Genomic DNA, 18,080 nt, shown 5'->3' on the forward strand with positions numbered 1-18,080 from the left:
GGCACGTGATGGACTCGCAGGATGATGAGAAGAGTCCTAAGAGTCCAGGACTCCGAGGACTCGAGTGAGTTCCCAAGAGTCCACTAGGCACGACGCCACTATATAAGTAGATAGTATTTCCTTAGATAGGAGCTTCGTGCTCAACTCAATACAGTATTTGTTATATACTAGTAACGTGTTACTTGAAGCCTTTGTGTCTGATCCCCTGCCTCCTCTGATAAGTAAACCTTTACGCAAGAGAACCTCTGTGTCTTCTATCGTTTAGAAGTCAGCGTTACACATACTCAGCCGTGCTCCTGCCGCACAAGTGGCAGTCGCAGGCGGGCAATGCCGGTATGGATGTCGAGACGAGGGCACTCCACCGCTACCTCGAAGGCCGGGAGTGCCCGGCCAGACTCCTGCGCAAAGTCGACGAGGGAGCGTGGCTCATCCAGGTGCATGACGAGCCGGACGTGCGAGTAGTCGAAGCCAGCACTGAGGGCTGATGTCGCCACGATGTATGGCAGCTCTGGGGTCATGAGCCACGTCCTGAGCAGCTCCCGCTTCTCCTCTGCCGTGCCGGCCATCGCGGTGTAGACTGGGCAGCGGAGCAGGCTGCCCAGGTCCTGCGCATCCTCCCGTGTCTGCACGTAGAGAATGATCTTGTCTCGGGTCTGGTCGAGCAGCCCGCTCGCCTGCCACGCGTCCCTGGCTCTCCGCGCACCCTCCTCCAGCAGGCTCCCCCGCCCTGTGGCCCGCTGCACGAGGTACGAGAGGTTCCGCCTGTTCGTCGAGGCCCGCACGACCTTTGGCTTCACGAGGTTGTTCTGCCTCTCGAACGCGGCCTGCAGCGTTGGCGGCAGTGTGGCCGTCAGGTAGACGAACTGCGTGCGCACGCTGCGGATGAGGGCGAGGTCGGCCATGGCCTGACGGTACTCAGACGCCGTGATTGTGAGGTGCGCCTCGTCTATCACGATGCGGCTGAGCTGCTGTGTCGCGGCCAGCCTGTGTGCATACGCCCGGAACTGAGACGTGCTTGCAGCCTCGACCGTGACAAACACCAGCGATGCGTCTCGCTCCTCGCCAGGGGCCCACACGAGGTGGTCTATCCCGAGCTCCTGCACACGCCGCAGCAGGTCACCACACAGAGACACGAGCGGAAGCACGAGGATTGTCACGCCTGCATCAGGCAGGACGCAGGGCAGCATGAACAGCAGGCTCTTCCCCTCACCGGTGCCTAGGATGACGACGACCTGCTCCGTCCACGACATGACGGTCGTCATCGCCCGCTCCTGTGCGGCCGACTTCCACTGCAGCTTGTCGTCATTGTACAGCCCCCTCACGCCCTTCAGCAGGGCTGCAGCGGACCACCTCTTGCGCGGCCGGTGCACGCCCACGGCAATCCTCTTCAGCATCCGTGGCCTGTCTGGCTCTGCCTCCTCTGCCGCCTCGCGCTTCCTCTTCCCTGCTGCCGCGACTGCATCCCCAAGCACTGTGTCGAGATCCCACAGCTCCCTCCACAGGGACGACGCGCGCAGGTTCCGACGGATGAGGCCGTCCCACACGTTCCCAAAGTTCGCGTTCAGCTGGTTCGCATAGCTGCGGTTCATCACCCGCGTGCTGTGGTTCCGCTGCCTCGTCATGGTCCGGATGTCGTCGTCAATCTCCTCTGCGTCCTCCTCGTCGTCGTTGGCCCCGACGCCTTCGAAGCACGCAAGGTCTTTGCCCGCAAACTTGGTCTCCACAATGTTGACCGTCATCTGGCGCCAGTTGGCGATATGCAGCCGTGGCACCTTGGCCCGCACGCACGCCCGCTCCATGCACCGCGTCAGCCGGTTGTCGGCCCACATGGCCCCGTCCTTCCACCACAGGTACGCGGACATGATTGCGCGTGGGGGGGACTGGCGCAGGAAGGCCTGGCGGAGCGGCACGACATAGACCAGGTAGTCCAGCAGGAGGTCTCCGATGGTGGCCGGCAGGAAGCGGATGTTGTCCTTGAACTTGCCCGTCTGCTGCTGGCCCTTGTGGTAGGTCGTGTGCAGCATCACGAGCCCGTGCTTGAGGTAGACGCTGCGCCTCCGCTGCGTGTTGCGCCAGGTGAGGGAGAACAGCTCGCTCTCGCGCAGCGGCTGGCCCGAGGCCATGTGGATGAGGACGAGGAGCCGCTTGAGGAACTCGTCAGCGACGGCCTCGTACTGGTCGATGGCCTTCTGTCGCCACACGACTCTCGCATCAGCCCCTCCATCCTCATCAGTGGTGTCGAGGAGTGATGCTCGGAGTGACTGCGACTCCTGTATAACGTTGCGCAGTGAGCCCGCGAACGGCTTCAGCAGTGCCACGTTCTCCCGGTGCTCGCCAAAGTACCAGCCGAAGTTGTCGGCATCGAGGTTGTCCTTAAGCGCCCAAGCGTGCATCCGTGGCAGGCCTGTTGCGCCAAACATGAGCTCATCGTGCAGCAGCTGCTGCGCCTGCCTGAACTCTGACAGCAGCAGCTGCTGCACCTCGTCCATGTTCAGGTCGACGTCCCTGTAGGTGAGGATCTGCTCGTCCTCGTCCCAATGTGCCTGGTGCGAGCCCACGCCCTCCTTCGACACTGCGAACAGCAGCAGGCGCCAGCCCAGTATCTCGCCCATGGGCGTCTCCGTGTCTGGCCGCAGGTACTGCTCGCAGATGGTGTTGATGTGCTCGAGCGTGCTGCCGGCGCCCGACCTCTCGAGGTATGCGGCCGTGCTGAAGACGAGCAGCTGCACGGCCCAGATCAGGCCGGACAGGCAGCTGTTGAAGTTGCCCGGCTCCTTCCACGAGTTGGTGCGCGGCTTGACGCTGAGCATCGCGCAGAAGCTGAGGAGAGGCGAGCTGAAGCGGTCGCCGCCGAACTCGTGGCAGACGAGGGCCATGCAGAGGGACCGGAGGGCGTCGTTCAGGGCTGGGCGGTCTCCATCAGCGGTGCACTGCAGGGCTGCCTCCCAAGCCGCTGTCTGCTCGTCCGTCAGCCGGATCCAGTCCTCGGGGCACCTGCCCTGGTCCGCACTCCCGTCTCCCGTTGCAGCAGGCGTAGGTGGCGTGAAGTGGCTGCCGCAGTATGCCACGCGGTAGCAGTACGTCATGAACTGCTTCCAGTACCCAAAGTTCGTGCGCAGTGTGGAGGGCTCCTTCTTGGGGTCGAAGCCACGTGCCCTGCCTGCCCTGTAGCTGGCTGACGCTGATGATGATGATGCAGGCGCTTCGCGGAAGCGGCTCAGTGCGAGCTGCCTCGGCCATGTCAGCATGCAGTCCGGCCCGTCGAAGCACCAGCCGTGTGCCTCGGCGAGGATCTCGTCCATGACCTCGAGCATCAGCAACAGCTCGGGCTCTCCCTCATCTGCGCTCTTTGGCAGCGTGTAGGAGGCATGCATCTCGTCCTTCTGCAGGCCCCGCACGTGGTTTGCGATGCCCGTCCGCCCCAGCCATGGGACCACGGCCGAGCGGTGGCTGTCGAAGCCGTGCACCCTGCTGGCCTCCGTCTTGATGTCCTCTGCGACCATGTTCGCGTCCTCCTCGGCCAGCTCGAAGAAGTCCTGCTCCTGCGGCTCGAGGGCAATGGCAGCAGTAGCTGCGTCCCCTTCCGCCCTGCCGTCGTCTGTAACCGCGAAGTACCGGACGTGCTGGGTCTCAGCGAAGAAGGTCTGGACAGTGCACCTTCGCCACGACCTGCCCTCGGCCTGCCTGGCCGGCTTCTGCCCGTGCTCCTTGGACACGTGCGCCCTGATAGCTGGCTCCGACCGCGTAAGGCTCAGGCTCTGGCCGTCGACATCGCAGATGGCGCACACGAATGCCGTGTGGCACCGCAGTCCTGGAATGGGTGCGCAGGGCTGATGCGGCAGCTCGACCTCGCCCGGCAGCCGGAGCTCATATGTCGCGAAGAGGTCGAGCTGCGCTCGCAACTGAGAACCCTTCAGTAGGTGTGGTGGCTGCCTGAGGTGCCTCTCCTGGCTAGCGCGCGTGGGCGGGAGGCCGGTCTGGCACTTGGCGCAGAGCAGCACGCCGTGCGCCCGGAGGTAAGGGAACCTGGCAGTAGCTGCCATCACGTACGTCCGATGCTGGGACTTTGGCTGGGTAACAGAATTACTCTACTAAAGAAATACAGAGGTGCGCGCGCGCGCATGGGGACCGGAAAGGGGGGGGGGGTTTCCCCAATTTGGGAAGGAATATTTGCGAAGGAATGGCCCATGCGCGCCTGCGTGACAGGGATCATTTGCGTGGGGATTCCCAATTTGCGCCAGAGATACGGCCAGTTCTTGAGGTAGGCTTGGAATTGGCTTCTCCTTTACCCTCTTCCTTTTATCACTCTAATCTTGCTATAACTCCTTCCTTATTCTGTGACCTCTACCTGCCTCCCTATTCTTTGACCTCCACCTCCTCTAACCCCAACACCTGCTGTGGGCTCCTTTCATGGCGGCTTCACCTTTTGGCTTGGGCACTTCTACCTTCCCTATACCCTGATCTCTATCTTGGTCCATAACCTCCACCTCCCTCCCTATTCCACCACCTCCTGCTTCTAAACTATTCTTATATCATGACACCCCCCTATTCCATGCAATATGATAATTTCTTTACCACTTTTACTCCTATCTATAAACTTACACACCATTCCATTTGTACACAAAAACTACCATAAACTCTTATCTCTACTTACTATATAAACTACAAATCTTCCAACTATTCTCATATCATGACCCCCCTATTTCATGAAATATGATAATTACTTTGCCAACTGTACTCTAATCTATACACAAACTTGCCTATTCTATTTCTACACAAAAACTACCTTATATAACATCATCGCTGTATACTTACTACATAAACTACACTATTCTTATATCATGGCGGCTTCCCCATTCAGCTTGGGCCCTCTCTACCTCCTAATTCCATCACCTCCTGCTCCTTCCTTGGCCTGTGACCTGTACCTCCCACCCTATTCCATCACCTTCCGCTTCTTACTTGGCCTGTAAACTCTACCTCCCTCCCTTGTATCAAAAATTGTAAGAGGCCATTCGATTCCTCTTGTAAATCTCACTCAATAATAATACCATACGTGACCTTTCTCCTGTAGCTGCAAGACCTCGGCCACGTCTCATACCATGGCTTCCTGCCTAACAATTGCGGAATATCTCTCTAATTTGACATTGTATCCAAAATCCGAAGAGGCCATTTTCTTCACCTCGTAAATCAGCCCTATACACAATGTCGACCAACCCATTCCAGTCACAATTTATAATACATTAATTGAGTTTGGAATTTTTGACTTTTGACACATTTACTAGGAAGCTGGCCTCTATCAGGGCCTGTTTTGCATTTTCGACTTTTTTCCTACTTTTTTGCCGGGTAGCTCACTTGGGGTCGTGCCCCATTTTCGCTTTTTTTGGCCCTATGTGCCTCGCAACTTCAATATCACAACGCGACATCCCTCACCTCACAACCTAAACTATACCCACCACCATACCGCCAAACACGCCTTTATGATACCACGATACACATACCAAACCTACGCCGCCCACCATCATCCACCCACGACCAATCCACACCCACAAGCCGCGCCGAGCCCTCCTCACCATCATCCCCAAGCGCGCTTGAACGCGCCCCGCGACTCCACGACTCTTCGCCATACTTCTCACCGTACGCGCACACACCATACCATGGCGCTCCCCCTCCCCGTGGGGTTGACACCAGCAGAAATGGCTTTCCTGTGTGAAAACGAACCTATAACCGTTATTCCGCGGCAGAGAATGAGATCGATTGAGTTACTCTCGGTAGGACTTCCACCCGATCATCCGCGCACGCAGCAGGGGACTAGAAAGAAATGGGGGAACTACTAACTAACGATACCAGGGCCCGACACCACAACTCAATCCCCCCCGCCCTACAACCCTGCCGCTGTGGCTCGCACTCCTACTCCACCGACAAAACCGCGCGACGTTAGTGCCCCCGCCCTGGCTAACAGCCGCAGGCCTAGAGACGATACTAGCAGCCGAGCTCGCCAGCTCGGAGTTCTGCGACATGCTCCCCTTCCACTGGGTTGAGATCGCGCAGGCGCTTGTTAGTGGAGGTTGTCTTGGCGGGGAAGAGGCGGTGGTGGGACGGCTGGTGAGGGGGGTGAGGGAGGTGAGGGGGGGGAAGGTTAGGGGGTTTGTTGTCGCCGGCGAGGGGGAGGATGTGGTTGGAAAGGTGGGGGTGAGGGGGGTGGGGAGTGTGGGTGCTTGGGAGGTTGGGGAGGTGAGGGGGGTTGTGAGGGGGGTGGTGTGGGGGTTGGCGAGGTTGGGTGGGGGGAGGGAGGCGGAGGGGAGGAGGGAGGAGGAGGAGGATGAGGAGGAGGAGGGGGGGATTGAGATGGGTGAGGGGTTTTAGGGGGTGGGGTGATACCAGGGGGTATATATCAGGGATTACGGAGTTAATAAATGACAAAATGGAACTACCCAGTCTGGCACGAGATTATTGAAGGGCGGTAATGTGTGTGTATTCATCGTATAATCAGACGAAGCCGAGCCAAGCACTGCGTTTTGTCCGTCACCGCGCCGAGTCGCGTCGGTCATCTGCATCTACCATGTCGCCAGAACGCCAAATCAAGCAAACCTAGCCGTCCGTCCATGCTGTCCTGTCCAAGCCGAGTTGCCTCCCATATCCGTGTCCATGTGTCATGTCCATATCCAATGTCATATGCGTTCCCAAGGTGTCGTATCCGTATCCAGTGTCATATCCATATCTCATATCGATCCAATGATCGTTCATATCCAACCCGCAGTCAATGCAATTTCCAACCCCTCCAACCTCCAACTCTCCCACCCTACAAGCTCAACCTATCCGCACTAACCCTGTCCAAACTCCCATCTCGCCTCACAACACCCAACCTAAAGAACCTCTCCTCTCCCGCCGCCGTCCTACCGCCCACATACCACTTTTCCCCCCCTCCACTACCAATTTCCCTAAACCCCCCTCCGCCCTCGCCCTCACTCTCGCTCCCCCTCCTCCTCGCCGCGGCCGAGTTGGCCATGGTAGACATATACCCCGGGCTCGTGCCTGGCGAGCGCGAGAGCGGCGTTGAATGCAGCGCCGAGAGGGCGGATGTCGTGGGGTGGTTGTGGGATTTTGGCGGGGTAATGGTGCGGGGGTGTGAGGGCTGAGAAGAGGGCGAGGGGGGTTGTGTGGTGGTGCTCGTTGAGGTGGTTGTGGATTGCTTTTTTGTGGGTTGGAAGGAGGAGCGGGCGCGGAAGGCAGCGAGGAAGTTGGAGAGGAAGGGGCGAGGGGGGTGCTGGGTTGGGGAAGGCATGGTGGGTGGTGAAGCCAGTTTGGAAGGTGTGATGGTGGTTGGCCAGGTGAGGCCGGTATGGGAAGGTGCGAAGGTGGCTGTGCTTGGTTTCGTTCTCGGTCGTGGCTTCCTTTCACAAGAGGGAAGGTCGTGGCTTCCTCTTATGTCAGACCCGATAAACGAGTCGTCCTTTCCGTTCAGCGCAGTATGAGTTTGTGTCGGTGCTGTTCAACTTGTGGACGTCGGTGGATTTTAACACCTACGCGCTCAATACCGATCAGCAGTCGGTCTCGTCGTCTTCAAAGCGTTGGCTGTGTGCTATATCGTCACCACACGGGGACTGAATAGTCGCGCGGGGAAAAATGGATCGCGGGGTCGAGTTTGCGGGGAAATGGGAAATGGGAAATGGGCGTCTTATCTCGGGGGATAGCGACGGGGGATCTCGATGTATTTTATGGATGGTCGTCCCCCCTCTCTGGTTGACCGACAGGTCGCCCGCCTAGCCGCGGAAAGTTGGATGAGTGAGCGACCGCGGTTGTGCCGTGTGAGTGACGTGAGGAGCGATCTCCGTGGACAGTCGAGGGGTGGTGATGGTGTTGTCGAATCAGGAGGAGAGGATTTGCAGGCAGCGCTCCGAGATCTGCCGAGGGCGACGGGATGGGATTGTACTGTGCCCAGGATGTTGGTTAAAGGATCGGTGATGTAACTCTTGGGGACAGACACTAAGAGTTATAAGGGACGAGCTGCGGGTTTATAGAAGTAAGAAGCTGGCGGAAGCAGTGACGGTGATTGTGAAGAGAAGAGATAACAGTTGTCGTGGTCTTGACGCTGGTTTTTCTCGTTATCAGATTCCTGTTATGCCCGATGCGAAAGTACTGTAACTTAGAGCAAGTACCTCTGGACTGGTTTTGTATGAGAGGGTACAACGAACTGCCACTATCTGTCTGAGATATTCAATCAAGCAGCTGTTATGACTTGTTTGGCACAACATCAACACAGAATGAACAGTATATGTGCAATTAAAGACAAAATGAAGTTGTACATATTTAAATATACCACACAAAACGAAGAAGACCAGCGATCAAGACAGCAGCTCACACATCACTCACGGAACATCCCGGCTATCCTCTTGTTTTCGGTCACGTGATGTTTGCGAATAACTCTGGGCAAATCTACAATTGACCAGAGCAAGCTCCGACTCGCACCAAACCCCCCAATTGAAACCTCCACATACGCCTCCGCGCAACCTAATCGCATACAATGGCTGGGGTAAGCCTCTCTCCTTCTCTCGCACGAAGAGTTTTGCCCCAGAGGCAACCAACGATGGACAGAGCTGGGCTGACTGAGCTACGATAGACTACCGCCCCGTGGGCGTCGCAGAAGGCGTACCGCACTTACCGCTCCGCTTATGGCCCTAAGTACGTTTGAAGATCCGCGATGGGGTGCTGAGAGAGAGGGAGGAATGGAGGGCTGATAGGGCGCAGGTACAAGATCCAGCCAAACATTGGCGGCTGGACCGTCAAGGCGACGACGAAGCTGTGGGTTCCCCCCGGTCCGAGATGGGAGTGAAGGCAGGGCGGCCTAGATAGGGACAGAGGATAGATATGGACAATGTGTTTAGGACAGACATGCTGACGGTAGACAGTGGCATGACTCTTGCCGGCTTCGGCGCCTCCGCTGGCCTCTTCGCCCTCTTCTTCTTCGGCGAGGTGCCGATTGTGCGCAAGGATATTCTCTCGGTACGTCCTCAGAGATGACATGATATGGCAATGGTGTCAATTGAGAGTGGGGGCTAATGGCTTTATAGAAGGTGCCTTTCATCGGACAAAGGTTCATCAGGGAGATTCCGGCTTCGGACAACGTATGTGATGTCCCTGCTTGTGTGGTGGGTGATATGGGCACGACACGGAATACTAACTATGAGGTAGCCTTTCTAATCGACCTGCTCGATTCGAATGGGGATGTTGGTTGGGATAGAAGAGGAGGATGGGAGAAGGGAGAGGAGACGAGAGAGATGTTTGGAAAGTGTATATTACGCGCTATATAAACTAGAAGGCGTGTTATGCCACCGTCCAGGCTCATGGGACAGTGATATGTGATATGTTGCGGGGATACATCGTGATATTGATTGCGTTGTGAAGTTATGAGCCTATGAGTCCCTGATGAATCCAAGATGACAACCAACACCGAAACAGCCGGCTAGAACGCAAGAACAGCAGTATGGATAGACAGAATATATAGTATTGTTTGTATATATTTGCAGAGCTCTTGTTGAAGCCAATACGTCAAGTTGTATGTCATACCATAAATCATGGTATATATTTCCCCTTCTAGCAGCTTCCAATAGCTCCACGGCTGACAGATACAAACCCCAACAGCCAACAGGAATAGGGATGGCCCGCGAATAGCTGAACCCCACGACAGCACACCACCAGTAACTTACAAACGCCAGCGTCAAACATTTAAACTCAGCTCTCCTCTCCCCTTCTTTTCTTTCTCTACCCTCTCGTCCAGAACCCCCGGTCGTGAATCAGACACCCACTAGGCTGACCACGCCGACTCAACCAACCAACAGCGCACAGCCACGCAGACCAGCCCAGCTCGAAACCCCCCCCCCACGCTCCAGACCCAGCCCGCCGCATCCCGATACAATCCCCCTCCAAGCTATCGAATTCCAATCAAACGGTCCCCAAGCGCCCAGGCCCCCTCCAGGCCGTCGCTGCAGCCTGCTGGCTTCATATCACAGCCTTGTCTCGCCCCGGCTGCACGACTCACACGGCGACTCACACCGAGGGATAGAGCTGCCTGGAGTAGCGCGTGGTAGGCAGAGGCACCGGGAAGGTTGATAAAGTGGTAGAGATGTCGGCGGCTCGCGCGCAGCAGTTGAAGGAGGAGGGGAATAAGTAGGTTGGCTTGCCTTCTTTGCGTTGGTTCTTTTGATATTATTTTCTGCCTTCACTATGGTTTCTTTTGCCCCTGGTTTTGAAATACTCCTGCGCCTGGGTCTCTGGTTTGGTTCACTCGACTAATGGTTCTCGTTCTCACTGTTGGGTCACAAAGCAAGTGCTCGCTGCGGTTAGAGTAGGCACATCAGAGTAGACCAGAGAAAATCCACAAAGGGGATACAAGGGCACATCACACTCGCCATGGACGACGTTCCAGACGAGCCCGAGGACTATTTCCCGGCCCCACCTCCCCCCGAATACCCCATCATTACCCCCCCCACATCCTCGCCCGACTACCCTCTCCCCACTCGTCCCACTCCCCACGAACCAGTCGACGAAACGAGTGAGGACGAAGACACAAGCACCGGCGCATCCACGCCCAAAACCCTCATGACCGAGGCCGAGGGAGCCCACGCGCTCGAGCTTCACACTACCACCACCGCCGCTTCAGCAGCTAACCTCGAGGCATCCAGGTTCTTCCGCTCCAATGATCTCGCGCAAGCCGAGGCGCTGTATACAAAGGCCATCCTCCTCGACCCGTCTGCGCCGATGTTGTATACCAATCGCGCGATGGCACGGCTGAAGCTGGGGCTGCTAGAGGGCGTGCTGGAAGACTGCTCGTCGAGTTTGGCGATTAAGGAGAAGGCGAATATGAAGGCTAGACATTATGGGGCGCAGGCGCTGGTGGGGTTGGGTAGGGGAAGGGAAGCGCTGAAGGAGGCTATGGAGGCGTATAAGATTTCGGCGAAGGAGGAGGCGGGGAGCTTGGGGAGTGTGGTGTTGGTGGTGTTGAAGTGTAAGAAGGCTGCTTGGGAGGAGAGGGAGCAGGAGAGGCTTGCGGGGACGGAGGGGGTGAGGGGGAAGGTTGTGGAGGGGTTGAGGCGGGATTTGGAGAGGCGGGTTGAGGGAGCTGAGGAAGGGGAAAAGGAGGGGGTGAGGAAAGAGGGGGAGGAGATGATTGAGGAGGTTGAGAGGGTTTGGGTTGAGGCTGGGAAGGCGGAGAAGAAGAGGGTTGTGCCGGATTGGGCGGTGGACGATATTACCTTCTCCTTCATGGTCGATCCGGTTATAGTAAGTCATGCCCCCTGTAGACATCAAACTTCACAACTAGTTCTCCCTATACCACTTCAAGCGCCTTTATTGACACACGTCCCCACAGACAAGAACGGGTAAATCCTACGAGCGCGCCTCGATCATGGAGCACCTCCGTCGCTCTCCCACCGACCCTCTAACGCGCGAACCACTGCGCATCGACGAGCTGCGACCCAACCTCGCGCTGCGGGAGGCGTGTGAGGAGTTCCTGAAAGAGAATGGGTGGGCTGTTGATTATTAATTTCCGTGGTAGTGGATGTTGTGCCATGAGAAGTGGGCGGCGTCATCAATGGTCGGGTTAGCGGCATTATAGCGGGATATGGGATGGGATGGGATGGGATGAGAATAGATATACCCATGTATAGTTCGGACAGATCATGGGGCGTTGTTGTTTTGATGTTTTGTTGTGTGGGTGAGGGCGGTTTTTGAGCTGTCGTTGCGGGTTGAGAGAGTGGTTTGTGATGGTGGGATGTCTAGGAGTGGCTGTCTTGGTGATTGTTTGGGTGCCATCCAGGGGTAGAGGTGAAGACTAGTGGGGTAGCTCCATGCTGTATTGAGTGCATTATTGTGCTCGTTATCTCTTACTGAACAAAGGCATCTTAGGGTTTGGGCAGTTACGAGGGTATAAGTCGGCTCTCAATATGGCAGAGTCCCTGATTATGGGTGGAATGTCCTGAATATATGGATGGATGGTCACCGTTACTCCCACACTTTGCTTTTCTCCCACAAAGCAAGACCAGCTCCCAAAGAAAGATTCCAAGTATCCCGTAGAACGCTCCGGCTCAATCTCTCTCCTTTCCACCCACGCTCCTTTAACAACCCCCCACAAAACCCTTCCATACCCACCAATCCCCGGCACCTCATCAACACCACTCTACCCTCCAACTACACAAACCATGAGCACCAGAAACACACTACCCCATTCATCCTTCTCCCTCTCCCTTAACACTCACATCGCCTTCCTCCAAAATTCTATCATTTCGCTGCTCGCTGAGCAAACCAAGCTGTCCGACAAGATCGACAGGCTTAAGGGCATTGTTGAGGAGCTACGATGGGAGACGCGGCGGGACACTGAGATGTTGAGGGAGCGGGTGGGGTGTCCGAGTTGCGTGAGCGGGCGGTTTACGCCGGTGGAGGGGTTGGTGGGGAGGGGAGATATGAAAGAGGGGGTTGGGAAGAAGGACCATTTGTGGGTGGGGGGGAAAGTTGCAGTGTTCGGCGGATACATATCCGGGTAGTATCCGTGAAGCTCACGGGTAGGGTATATACCCGGCGACGATCTGACGGGTAGGGTAGGGTATATATCCGGATACATGAGGCTGAATATTGTATATAAAAATAGAATAGCGTATATAAAAAAGAATGAAGCTTTTGATAATAGTAGTAAACCCCTTTCCGCGAGCCCCCTTTCCGTGAGACCCCCCCTTTCTGCAAGTCCCTATTCAGGTGCTTCATCGTCAGCATCATCGCCGTCGCTATCAGCCTCCCGTATTTTACCCCAATTCCGTAAGCAAAGTAAATATCTAATAGTTGGCGGTGATAACCTATTCCGCTTCTTTGTAATAATATCACTACCATTACTAAATACTCGTTCCGATGCTGCAGATGTTGCTGGAATAGCTAGATGATCACGAGCAATACGGGCAATAACTGGATATTGGTATTGCTTTGCGCACCAATATTTGAGAATATCAGTATGCTCACCGGGCCGTGGTTCAAGCATCCAGCGCCTCCATTCTGGCTCTTGAAAAGCCAAGCCTTCTGACGCAAATAGATCTTCGTCAGAATCAGGTTCTTGATCTATTGTAGCAGTAGCACCTATTGCTTCTGCAAGAGCTGTTTCGTGAGTAATTCGCTCCGTATCAAGGTGATACTCTCGCTTTTGGTACGTTCTACAAACGTCTTCGAACTGCGCTCTTGCTCGTAATCTTCGTGTATCGTCTATAGCATTTGGATATATCTTCTTAAATACTGTATGATTCATTCGTGGGTCGCAAATTGTAGCAACAGCTGAGTGCTTACATTGCCGATTCGTTGTAAGAGTATAATACTCATTAAGCTTTTGAAGCGCAGCTCCACAAGCTACTCCGATCGTAGAGCTTCTACCAAGCTCTTCTTGTAGTAATGTGACCTTATTTATCATCTTTAAGTAAAGAGGAATTGTAAAGTTGAGCGTTGGATATGAATCGCTTTGTAGCCGTCTTGACGGCTTTAAGAATACTAAGAATAATCGTTCAAGAGCTTCGATAATAGCCCAATCGTTGCTTGTTAACGCAATATCCTTCATACTGATATCAAGCTTCTGCGTAGAGCATACTGCAGTAATTGGTATTCGAAGCTTTATAGCTGTTTCAAGCATATAGTACGTTGAATTCCAGCGTATAGGCATATCAAGTGATAGCTGGCGTGGCTTCTGGCCTGCAGCTTGTATCTGCTTCTGTAAAGCATCCTTCCATGCTCTTCGGTTTCGAAAGACATAAATATGCCTTCGGAGCTTCTCAAGCGTAGCTGATACTTCAGTAGAAGAGTTATCAATACGCTGCGGAATCCGGGCAAGCCCTTGCTGACACCAGTACGCTTCTGTTTCTGTATCCGGGCTAGCTTTCAAGCTCTTTAGAGTAGCTTGAACTGCAAGATTGATAATATGAGCAATACACCGAACGTCCCCTTCCTTTACAGTAAACGTCCATGGCTGTTGAATAGTCGTCTGCTGCTTACTGGCTATTTTCTCATATTCTGAAAGCATCACAGTATTCGCTGAGGCATTATCCCGCGTACAAGTAAATATAGCACCTGTAATTTCGAAGCTATCTGTTACTGCAGCTAACTCTTGAGCGAGATATTCGCCGCTATGAATTGGCTCTTGAAGGTGGATTACATCAAGTAATACGCACCGGTGCTGCCACTTCTCATTAATCCAATGGCCTGTGACAGCAGCGTACTCTGTATAGTTCCGTGCAGTCCATGCATCTGTTGTAATAGATATCCGGCCGCCATAGGTAATATGAGCCTGGAGTTCTAATTGTAGCAATCCTCGGTGATATGAGAATTGCCGCTGTAGCTCTCGGTGTAGTGTTCGCGACGATATCGATAGAGTACTTGGGCTTAAGAACTGTACTAATTGATGGAACGAATAGCTCTCAATAAGTCGTAAGGAGAGGTTATTTGATACAACGAATGAGAGTAATAACTCTCGGTATTTCGCTCTACTATTTGATGCTTGAGCTTGAGCGGGCTGGACTTGCGGGTTCCGCGGCCGTGGCTCAAAAAATGACGATGCACTACTTGATGGGCTTGACGGCGTAATTGTATGACCTTTCATTGTATATGCTACTGTTGGATGCTTCTGCGTATAGTGCTTCCAAAGATTACCGGTTGAAGTCTGACTTAATAGCTGCGGAGTAGGTGAATATCCGCAGCCTGGTTGTAAGCAAGTTACTTTGACTGTAGGTGGGTTACTATCAAGTATCAATCGCGAATATAATAGCTTCGTAAATAGTACTGATGACGTTGGTGGCAGCATTCGTCCTGGAGGCTGAAGCCGGAGCGGTGTAGGATTAATATCCTGTTGAATATGAATAGGGGGCGGCAGCGTTGGCAGACTTGGCTCATTATGAGTATCATAGCTATTATAGCCCTCAGGCTCCGTTGGTATATCTGATAACGACGAGTCGCTCATTCTGAGGATAATTATCACTTTATACAGCATCAATATAGATCTCACGACGTTGGAAAAAAGAGGTCTTGGCTGCGCTTGGCTATTCTTGGCATGTATCCGGATATATACTCGAGAGTATCCGGATACGCCGGATACTCCTAAAATATCGCCGGGTAGGTATATACTCGAGGATATACCCGGATACCACGGGTATACTGGTATCCGTGCCGAACACTGGAAAGTTGTGAAAGGAGAATTGGATGGCGTCTGAGATGGGCAGTGGGTGGGTGGCGTGCGGAATAAGCCAATGCAAACTTCAATTCTCTCGTCATCTCTCAGCCCGGTTCATCGCACACATGCTGGTTTCATGGCCGTGTAAAATATAGATATCATTCTCCCAGTTCCTCTCATCTCTCAGCCGCACAAAAATGCGGAATCCACAATCCCTCCTCTCCCAAACGCCGCGCGCACCTTCTTGCTAGGTATGAATTGAAAATGTGATCTAGAAAATTTGTTATGTGCGGATACTGCTACGTGTAGCCAAATATCTCACTCGTTCCATCGTACAACACCAAGTGTTGTCACTCTCCAAGTGGGGTGCGCATCCAAACGCTGCCGCTCACCCAATTCAATCCCCCTTTGCACCTTTCCTCCCCCGTGATATGCCACCAGTGCCACCTCCAAATCCGCCCATATTTCCGTCGTCACTCCCAGCCCCGTCTCGTAATTCAATCAAATCCCCGACTTCCTCCCTCGTCAGTTGCCTTCCCGATGGCGTTACTGGCCTTCCAAGTCGCCTCACCCAACCCTCAATAGCCGCAGCAGCAACTTCGATGCCTCGTCCGCCACTTCCAGCGGCATCTCCTACACCACTATCGGAAAATCCAGCTCCAGGTTTAGTCGCCACATCATTAATCGTCAACCCCGGCACATGTCTGTTAACCCAGCGGTTCAGCCCATCCTGTGCCGGCCCCGGCCTCTTAACATCCGGCCCAAACGTTCCCACACCACCAGGGCCACGGAACCATCCACCCCTTGCCGCAGCCTCACTCGTAGACTCCCGCCTCGGTCGACCCACCGACACAGCACGCCCCGCTGCCATGCCACTGGTCAGATTACTCAGTCGCCTCGGCCACGGACTCGCAGCCGGAGACACAGAGGCAGAGACATCGACGGAGCCATGTGGTGAATCAAGCAATGACGCGACGCTCGAGGGTACATCGCCGCTTTTCCGGCGTCGGCGCGGGAAGTAGCCTAGTTTCTTGCGCGGCAGGCGCGCTATTTGTGTCGGTTCGGAGGCTGGGGCGGAGGGGAGCAGAACCCAGCGGACGGGGATCCAGGGGTCGCCGTCTGGGTCTGAGGTGTCTGTTTCTGGTATATCTGGGGGGGAGAGGATGGAGTCTGCCCAGGGGGAAGGTGCGGAGGGGGAGGAGAGGTTGGGCGGTTCCTCATCAGCTGGCGCTGGCGCTGGGCCGATGACATCTGCGGGCGGGTCGCAGGGGACGCCGCGCACAGCACAGGCGTCGACGGGGACAAGAACGGTTTTGAGGAATTGAATAACGTCATTGGGCCAAAGACGGTTGGCTTTGCGAAAGGCGGCGGGGTCGCAGTTGTATTTCAGGATGACGCCAGCGACTGTATCAGTTGGTTTAACGTGGTGCACGTATACAAGGGCGTCGGTATCGTCGTCAACCGCTGAGCTGGTGAGGTCATCGGAGGTGCGGCGCTTGTGTCGTCCGACCTGGAGGCCTGAATTGGTGCCTTCGTGGTCCTGCATTGCTGCTGCTGTCCGGAGGACGTTGACTGCTGAGTTGCGTGCTGCGAGTGACTCTGCTGCAATATCTCTGCCTTTGCCTTTGTTCGGTTTACCCGGAGGTCCCCATTCCGAGAATGCCGGCGTGAAACTATTCTGTCTCTTCCTCCTTGTGGCACCAACAGGTTTCGCCGCGGGGCTGGCCGCCGTGTCTCCGCTGAGAACTGAGCTTGCCAGCCCTTGGAGAGCGGTCCAGCTCCCAGTCCAACCCCCATCAAAAAGGCCCTTTCCCAGCCCTTGCCTTTGCGGTATATTCCCATCCCTCATTGATCCACCCAGAAGCCCGCCATTACTCCTGCCCCCTATGCTGTCACTCTCGCCTATCCGACTCGGATGTGCAGCCGGCAGGGGGCTAAGGTCTCTTGGCGGAGCCTCTCTATCACTCTGTGTGCTTATAAGTCGTCGTGCACGCGGTCGTACCGTAGCTGAAGATAGAGTCCCTGTATTTGCGCTGCGCTCATCCCTCGTCCGGCTTGACGTCGAGGGATACGGCGAGGTCATCCTCCTGTGCCCCGGTGCAGACGCTCATCAAGCCTGAGCCGTTGTGAGCATGCGCGCGCAGCTAGCCGCGGGAGCCGTGCCGGCCGCGGAAGTTGAGTTCGTAATCTTCGTGCTATGCGGCGAGAGTCGCGTTTCGATGGGAGAGCTTCGTGTCAATCGAGTCAGGTCGTTGGAACACTTGGCAGCGGTAGCCTCGCTCGTGTCGCCCAGCCAGTATCTCGAGAGAGAGTAGAGAAGTAACAGTCAATAAAAGAGCTTCAGCGACAGTTAACAATCGCGGATTGGGAACTTAAGGGTGTCGTTGTCGTCGTGAGAATCATGGATTAGTGACGATACCCTGATAACCAAGGCCGGAAGTGTCCTTTCACATTGGACCATGGGCTACTTCGTACGTACACACACGGCGTCGCTTCTCCGCCCCAGCCTTGGCGGCATTGACCGGTCACGTTTATTGCCCCTTTTTATAACTTTTATAGTAATTGTAACTCATGAAGAGGAGTAACATATGGTACATATTAATATATAGTACATGCTTTTATTATATATATTCCTGTATACGTAGGGAGTAAAGCATTTTAGCATCATATTTTCATAGGCTAGGGCTATATATCCTGTTTTTATTAATTCTGTTTAGCTAATAAGTTAAGTTAACTTATTATAAATTTATTTAAATCTAACGTATTTCACGGGCGAGCGGGTCACCAAAACACCAAAACGCGTCAACTTTAACAACTGTTAACATGCCACAACCAACACAAGCCCAATTCTCTAATCAAGAGGGTAGAATTATTCTTGCTATTAAAGCACTTA

General features: G+C 54.5%; 6 protein-coding genes across 6 annotated transcripts; 4 read left to right on the top strand and 2 right to left on the bottom strand.

Moving 5' to 3' along the window:
* Nucleotides 1–5,121: 5,121 nt before the first annotated feature.
* PSF2 (DNA replication protein psf2) lies at nt 5,122–6,363 on the top strand (the record flags this gene model as incomplete). Its single annotated transcript, XM_024472874.1, has 2 exons — nt 5,122–5,768; nt 5,848–6,363. Exons 1-2 carry the CDS (start codon nt 5,478–5,480, stop codon nt 6,361–6,363), a joined length of 807 nt encoding a protein of 268 aa, XP_024319590.1. The 5' UTR covers nt 5,122–5,477.
* Nucleotides 6,364–6,455: 92 nt separating this feature from the next.
* On the bottom strand, nt 6,456–7,282 carry VC83_09436 (uncharacterized protein; the record flags this gene model as incomplete). The annotated part of the gene is made up of 1 exon (XM_024472875.1): nt 6,456–7,282. One exon carries the CDS (start codon nt 7,280–7,282, stop codon nt 6,800–6,802), a length of 483 nt encoding a protein of 160 aa, XP_024319585.1. The 3' UTR covers nt 6,456–6,799.
* Nucleotides 6,951–9,308, top strand: VC83_09437 (uncharacterized protein; the record flags this gene model as incomplete). Its single annotated transcript, XM_024472876.1, has 5 exons — nt 6,951–8,530; nt 8,618–8,679; nt 8,746–8,799; nt 8,907–9,000; nt 9,069–9,308. The coding sequence occupies exons 1-5, from the start codon at nt 8,522–8,524 to the stop codon at nt 9,306–9,308; spliced, it is 459 nt and encodes a 152-aa protein (XP_024319589.1). The 5' UTR covers nt 6,951–8,521.
* A 177-nt stretch (nt 9,309–9,485) lies between these two features.
* VC83_09438 (uncharacterized protein) lies at nt 9,486–11,539 on the top strand (the record flags this gene model as incomplete). Its single annotated transcript, XM_024472877.1, has 3 exons — nt 9,486–10,164; nt 10,680–11,277; nt 11,366–11,539. Exons 1-3 carry the CDS (start codon nt 10,121–10,123, stop codon nt 11,537–11,539), a joined length of 816 nt encoding a protein of 271 aa, XP_024319588.1. The 5' UTR covers nt 9,486–10,120.
* A 655-nt stretch (nt 11,540–12,194) lies between these two features.
* VC83_09439 (uncharacterized protein) lies at nt 12,195–12,536 on the top strand (the record flags this gene model as incomplete). The annotated part of the gene is made up of 1 exon (XM_024472878.1): nt 12,195–12,536. The coding sequence occupies one exon, from the start codon at nt 12,195–12,197 to the stop codon at nt 12,534–12,536; it is 342 nt and encodes a 113-aa protein (XP_024319587.1).
* Nucleotides 12,537–15,041: 2,505 nt separating this feature from the next.
* Nucleotides 15,042–17,617, bottom strand: VC83_09440 (uncharacterized protein). The gene has a single exon (XM_024472879.1). It carries the CDS (start codon nt 17,268–17,270, stop codon nt 15,585–15,587), a length of 1,686 nt encoding a protein of 561 aa, XP_024319580.1. The 5' UTR covers nt 17,271–17,617; the 3' UTR covers nt 15,042–15,584.
* Between the last annotated feature and the right edge of the window lie 463 nt (nt 17,618–18,080).

This window comes from Pseudogymnoascus destructans (assembly GCF_001641265.1).
Source record: "Pseudogymnoascus destructans isolate 20631-21 unplaced genomic scaffold scaffold_48, whole genome shotgun sequence".
Classification (NCBI taxonomy): Eukaryota; Fungi; Ascomycota; class Leotiomycetes; order Thelebolales; family Thelebolaceae; genus Pseudogymnoascus; species Pseudogymnoascus destructans.